This window comes from Nicotiana sylvestris, chromosome 12 (assembly GCF_000393655.2).
Source record: "Nicotiana sylvestris chromosome 12, ASM39365v2, whole genome shotgun sequence".
Taxonomy (NCBI): domain Eukaryota; kingdom Viridiplantae; phylum Streptophyta; class Magnoliopsida; order Solanales; family Solanaceae; genus Nicotiana; species Nicotiana sylvestris.
The window spans coordinates 74,928,386-74,934,585 of record NC_091068.1 but is presented as its reverse complement, the minus strand read 5'-3'; the positions used below and the strand labels follow the sequence as shown (position 1 = coordinate 74,934,585).

Here is a 6,200-nt window from a genome sequence, read left to right as displayed (position 1 = left end):
ATGGGTAGTCTTGCATTCCTGCCTATTGGGGAGAGACCTCTTGCAGTTGATGTTCAGGCTTTGGTCAATCGATTTGTGAGATTGGAAAGAGCCCAGCCGGGTCCTAGCTTGTGTGATTTCTAGGTTTTCCTTGTTTGATCATATTAGAGAGTGCCTGTATGATGATCCACATTTGCTTGTCCTCAAGGACAAGGTTCTGGATAATGATTCTAAAGATATGACTATTGGTGATGTCGGAGTATCAAGAATGTAGGGCCGGATATGTGTGCCCAATGTAGATGGGCTTCGGGAGTTGATTCTTGAGGAGGCCCATAGCTCGCAGTATTCCATCCATCCGGGTGCTGCAAAGATGTATCAGGATTTGAGTCAGCACTATTGATGGAGGAGGATGAAGAAAGACATAGTTGGATTTATAGCTCGGTGTCTCAACTGTCAGCAGGTGAAATATGAGCATCAAAAGCCGGGTGTCTTGCTTCAGTAGATAGATATTCCATAATGAAAGTGGGAGCGGAGCACTATGGATTTTGTAGTTGGGCTCCCACGGACTTTGAAGAAGTTCGTGCTATTTGGGTGATTGTGGATCGGCAGACCAAGTCCGTGCACTTCATTCTTATATGTACTACTTATTCTTTAGAGCGGTTGGCTGAGATTTACATCAGAGAGATTGTTCGCCGTCATGGAATGCCAGTTTCTATCATTTCAAACCGAGGCACGTAGTTTACATCGCAGCTTTGGAAAGCCGTGCAGTGAGAGTTGGGCACTCAGGTTGAGTTGAGCACAACATTTCATCCTCAGACGGACGAATAGTCTGAGTGCACTATTCAGATATTAGAGGATATGTTACGTGCTTGTGTAAATGATTTTAGTGGTTCATGGGACCAGTTTCCACCGCTCGTGGAGTTTGCTTACAATAACAACTATCAGTCGAGTATCCAGATGGCTCCGTATGAGGCTTTATATGGGAGGTGGTGTAGATCTCCAGTGGGCTGGTTTGAGTCAAGTGAGGCTGGGCTTTTGGGCACAGACTTAGTTCAGGATGCATTGGATAAGGTAAAATTGATTCAGGAGCAGATTTGCACGGCGCAGTCAAGACAAAAGATTTATACCTACAAAAAGGTCTGTGATGTGTCTTACATGGTTGGGGAGAAGGTCTTGCTGAAGGTCTCACCCATGAAAGGTATTATGAGATTTGGGAAAAAGGGCAAGTTGATCCCCCAGTTTATTGGGTCGTTCGAGGTGCTTCGGAGGATTGGAGAGGTGGCCTATGAGCTTGCTTTGCCACCTAGCTTGTCGAGTGTGCATCCGATATTTCATGTTTCTATGCTTCAGAAGTATATCAATGATCCATCTCATGTTTTGGATTTCATCACGGTTCAGTTGGATGGTGATTTGACTTATGATGTGGAGCTAGCGGCTATTTTGGAGTGTCAGGTCTAAAAGTTGAGATCAAACGATATAGCTTCAATAAAAGTGCAGTGGATAGGTCAGCCCGTGAAGAAGGCTACTTGGGATACTGAGCGGGAGATGCGGAGCAGATATCCACACCTATTTGAGGCTCCAAGTATGTTTCTAGACCCATTCGAGGACGAACGTTTGTTTAAGAGGGGGAGAATGTAACGACCCGGCCGGTCGTTTCGTGAGTTATTGCCCCATTCCCCATCTTTCTTCTTCATTTGTGTTCTTCGGCTATATTATGTCTTACCGGGTCAGTTGGTTCGGGTCCAGAGTGGTTTTGGAGTGAATTGAGACACTTAATCTCTTTTTGTGAAGGCTTAAGTTAATAAAGTTGACCAGATATTGACTTATGTGTAAACAATCTTGGATTTGAATTTTGATTGTTCTGTTAGCTTCGTTAGGTGATTTTGGATTCGGGAGCGTATCCAGAATGTGATTTAGAGGTCCATGGTAGAATTAGGCTTGAATTGGCGAAAGTTAGAATTTTGGCAATTTTGGTCGTTAGTGGAAATTTTTATATCGAGGTCGGAATGAAATTCTGGAAGTTGGAATAGGTTTGTGATATCATTTTTGACTTGTGTGCAAAATTTGAGGTCATTCGGACGTGGTTTAGTGGGTTTCAGCATCGTTTGTGAAATTCAAAAGTTTAGAAGTTCTTAGGCTTGAATCAAAGTGTAATTTGGTGTTTTGATATTTTTTTGAGTGATTCGAAGGTTCGACAAAGTTTGTATGATGTTATAGGATGTGTTGGTATGTTTGTTTGAGGTTCCGAGGGCCTCGGATGTGTTTTAGGTGGTTAACAGATCATTTTTTGCCTTAGGATGTTAGTTGAACTGCTGGTATTTTTCTGTTGCTGGTTTCCTCTTACGCATTCGCGAAGAGCATCTGTAGATTGAGGGATAATTGTTCTTTGTGTTCGCGAAGTAAGGGACGCGTTCACGAAGGTTCAGGAGTAGAGTGCATCACAAACACGAGAGGAGTACCGCGTTCGTGAAGAAGAGAAGATGCAGCTGGGAATCCCGTCTATTTGGTCAACGCGTTCGCGAGGGGTGGTCGTGTTCGCATTCGCGATTGGTTGAGCTGGTAAAGCTTCACGTTCATGAAGCGAAGGTCGCGTTCGCGAAGAGTAAATTGAAGAGGTAGTCCAAGTGGTCTACGCGAACGCGAGAGTGCTGTTATGTTCACGAAGAAGAAAATCTGGGGAGGCAGTGTTATATTCAAAATCGAGGTTTTGAGCCCATTTTTCATATTTTGAGCTAGAGACCACAGATTTGGGCAATATTTGAATGCATTTTCAGGGAGTTGATTAGGGTAAGTGTTCCTCACTTGATTTTGGTAAATTTCATGATTGTATCTTGATTTCTATCATCTAAATTGGGAATTAGGGTGAAAACTGGGTGGGGGGGGGTGGAAGAGTTCTTGAGATGGAATTTTGGTGTTTTGAAGGGGATTTTGTTGTCGGACTGAGTAAAATTGGTATAATTAGACTCGTGAGTGAATGGACTTTTTAGTTTTGTGATTTTTGTCGGAGGTCGAGACGTGGGCCCGAGGGCCGGGTTTGAGTGAATTTCGAGATTTGCCCTATAATTTGGTATTTTTTTGGTGGAATTAGTTCCTTTCGCCTATATTGATCGTATTTTATTGCTTGTGGCTAGATTCAGAGAGTTCGAAGGCTGAATCGAGAGGCAAGGGCATTGCGAAGTAAGCTTTTTGCTCGGTTGAGGTAAGTAACGCTTTCAAACTTGGTTTTGAGGGTTCGAAACCCCGAACTACATGTTATATGGTTAGTATTGAGGTGACGCACATGCCAAGTGACGGGAGTGCGGGCGTGCACTGTGAGAATCATGACCTGGATCATTCCATGGCACCGTTTAATGATTATTTCTTATTGATATCTATATTTCTATTATGTGATAAAGTAATTAAGCTATAAAGCATGCTAGATATCATGTTAGGGCTTTCACGCCGATACTGTTGGGATACCTAGAGATCGTTTCTTGCTGTCATTTTACTGATTTCACTGTTATTTTGTACTCAGTCATATTCATGCATTTCATACCACATCTCAATCTCAGTTGTTATTATTTACTTAGTATATCATTATTTACGGGCTAGTTTTCATGACATTGTGAGCCCGTGGGTGAGACTGGAGAGTAATGACTGAGTGAGGCCGAGAGCCTAATTCTTAGTGATAATTATGGGATCGGGTTGCACGCCGCAGTAGTTATATTGATTATGATAGTGCTTGGGTCGTAGGAGCCCCTCTGGGGTTTGCACGCCCACAGTGGGCGCGGATGATATTATTGAAGGATGGATTTCCCTGGACATGGATTTGTTCGAAGTATATATACCTAGAGATGGATTTCTCCTCAGGGTTGGATTGCCCTTTTTCCTCGGTACTGAGTAACTCATAGTCAGTATTGTATATATTCCGGGATGGATTTTCCTGGGCCGAATGGCCATATCCAGTACCGAGTGGTTGAGCACTTGAGAGGGAGAGTACATTGTGCATTTCACACAGTTGGTGCATTGGCATGTAGAGGCAGTTGAGTTATATATTTTAAACTGTTCAAAACTGTATTTACCTTATTACTTTGAGTTGTCTATTTAACCTAAAACATGCCTACGTTTCTATATGTTGTTTCTATTATATCTGTTGAGGTTGAGTTCGTCACTACCATTCAATTCATAGTTTGGACTCGTTAATTACTGAGTTGGTGTACTCACGTTACCCCCCGCACCTTGTGTACAGATTCATGCACTTTTGGACCCAGTGACAGTTGTTGATTGAGGCTTCAGGCTTAGAAGATTATTGATGTATATGCACGGCGTTCACAGCCCTTGTCTCTCCTTCTTATTCTCCAGTTGAATTTCAGTTGCTTCTTTATACATTGTAATAGACCATGTATTTCCCTAGACGCTCATGCACTTAGTGACACTCTGGTTTTGGGCTGGATTGTATCTTATCTTGGAATTTCTTATGTTTTAATCAGTTTCTTTAAATGTTAAAAGCTTCCATTAATGTTTTTAAACTTATTGTTGTTGTGTTGGTTTGTTGAGTTGAGGCTGGCCTAGTTAGGCGCCATCACGACGGGTTGAATTTTGGATCGTGACAATTTATATCCGCACTACTCCTCCATGCCCCTATTGCCAGTACAACTCCTGAGCTCTGCTCTTAGTCAAGGCTCTCCACTTAATCTTAAGCTGACCATGGACTGCTCTCTTCTTCCTCTTCCCTTTGATCTCTAATAATTATTAATTGTTGTTAAAAAGTGAATAGTTATACTAAGTACAAATTCTGGTTATAAAAGGTTACACCACTACATCTTTTTTAAAAGATTTTTTCTACCACAACAACAGTTAGTCTCTATTTTTATTTAACCATCTGATACGAAATTTATTGGCTCGACTATTTCACATTCATTTTCCATTCCAACGTTTAAACTCAAGATCTCTAAGCTCTAGTTAGAGAAATCTCATCCATCTCATCACATCCCTTTATGGCTAGGAGCGTGGTTAGTGATTAGGATTCTAATCCTTATACACAATTTAGACTAATATCTACTAGTACATTTAATTGCTAGCACTAGCTAATATCAATATAATTTTATATCAAAATCTTGATATTATTTAGTGCATTGGAGGTGAGAAAATAATAAAAGAATTAGTTATCCCTAGAGAAAGGTGTCAAAAAGGCAATACTGCCCCTAATAGCTTTTATGCTTCACCTATATTCGAGATTAATAGCCTGTTTGGCCAAACTGGAGAAATCAGCTTATTTTGAGAAGTGCTTTTTTCAAAAGTACTTTTTGAGAGAAGCAGTTTGTGTTTGGCTAATCAGTCTGAAAAGCACTTTTGAGAAATAATTTGTGTTTGGCCAAACTTTTTAGAAAGTGCTTTTAAGTGTCAAATTACAAATAAGGACATGAATAGATTTACTTAATAATTAATATTATAAGTAAATAAATAATATCAAAATTTTGTTATTACATGCAATAATTAATAAAAATTCATTTTATTTAAGTAAAATATGAAAATAAAATTAAAAAGTACTTAATTCTTTTACTATAAGTTAAATATATTAAAATTCCTTCAACAAATATAAAAACATTCACCCCTAAAGTCACTATACATTAGAAAGTTTTCCTAAAAATAAGAAAAAATATTTATAAATTAATATCCTAAGTATTAGGTTTAACGGTTATTTTGGTATATACTATATTTTATTAAGGGTATTTTAGGTAAGAAGAAAAGCCAAAACTGCTTTTGCTTCTGCTTTTGGAAAGAAGCTACTTTTTTCTGCTTCTGCTTTTGGAAAGAAGCTACTTTTTTCTGCTTCTCTGAAACTGCTTCTGCTTCTTCCCAAAAGCACTTTTTCCCAAATAAGCTTGGCCAAACATCTCAAATTAGAAGAAAAAAATAGTGTTTTTGAAAAAAAAAATATTTTTTTTCTCTTGAGAAGCTTAGCCAAACAGACTATAAATTTGAAAACAAAATTTCACTCAAGTTCATTCAACTTTAGATCAAATACATGTTTTGAATTATGCACAGTACCTCTCTCTAATTTCAATAAACCGAACAAAAAACGTACAAATTACTCCACGAATTATTAATATCAATATTAAAATTCTAGCATTTTAATTTTTACATATCTTTGTGACTTTGTCAGCAAACCAAATGACCCAAGCCCTTTCCAATTAGGAAGAGCGTAAACATGATTGAAAACTGTGGCTTAAAACTTATAC

General features: G+C 39.1%; 1 protein-coding gene across 1 annotated transcript; it reads left to right on the top strand.

The window, feature by feature from the left end:
• Positions 1-837: 837 nt before the first annotated feature.
• On the top strand, positions 838-1,891 carry LOC138883223 (uncharacterized). Its single transcript, XM_070163893.1, has 2 exons — positions 838-1,177; positions 1,848-1,891. The coding sequence occupies exons 1-2, from the start codon at positions 838-840 to the stop codon at positions 1,889-1,891; spliced, it is 384 nt and encodes a 127-aa protein (XP_070019994.1).
• Positions 1,892-6,200: the final 4,309 nt, after the last annotated feature.

Bases quoted from the DNA above. Each gene is read 5' to 3' on its own strand.
- LOC138883223 (XM_070163893.1), top strand. From the start codon at position 838: ATGTTACGTGCTTGTGTAAATGATTTTAGTGGTTCATGGGACCAGTTT. The intron at 1,178-1,847 runs GTATTATGAGAT...TTGTTCTGTTAG, and splicing joins GAAGGTCTCACCCATGAAAG to CTTCGTTAGGTGATTTTGGA.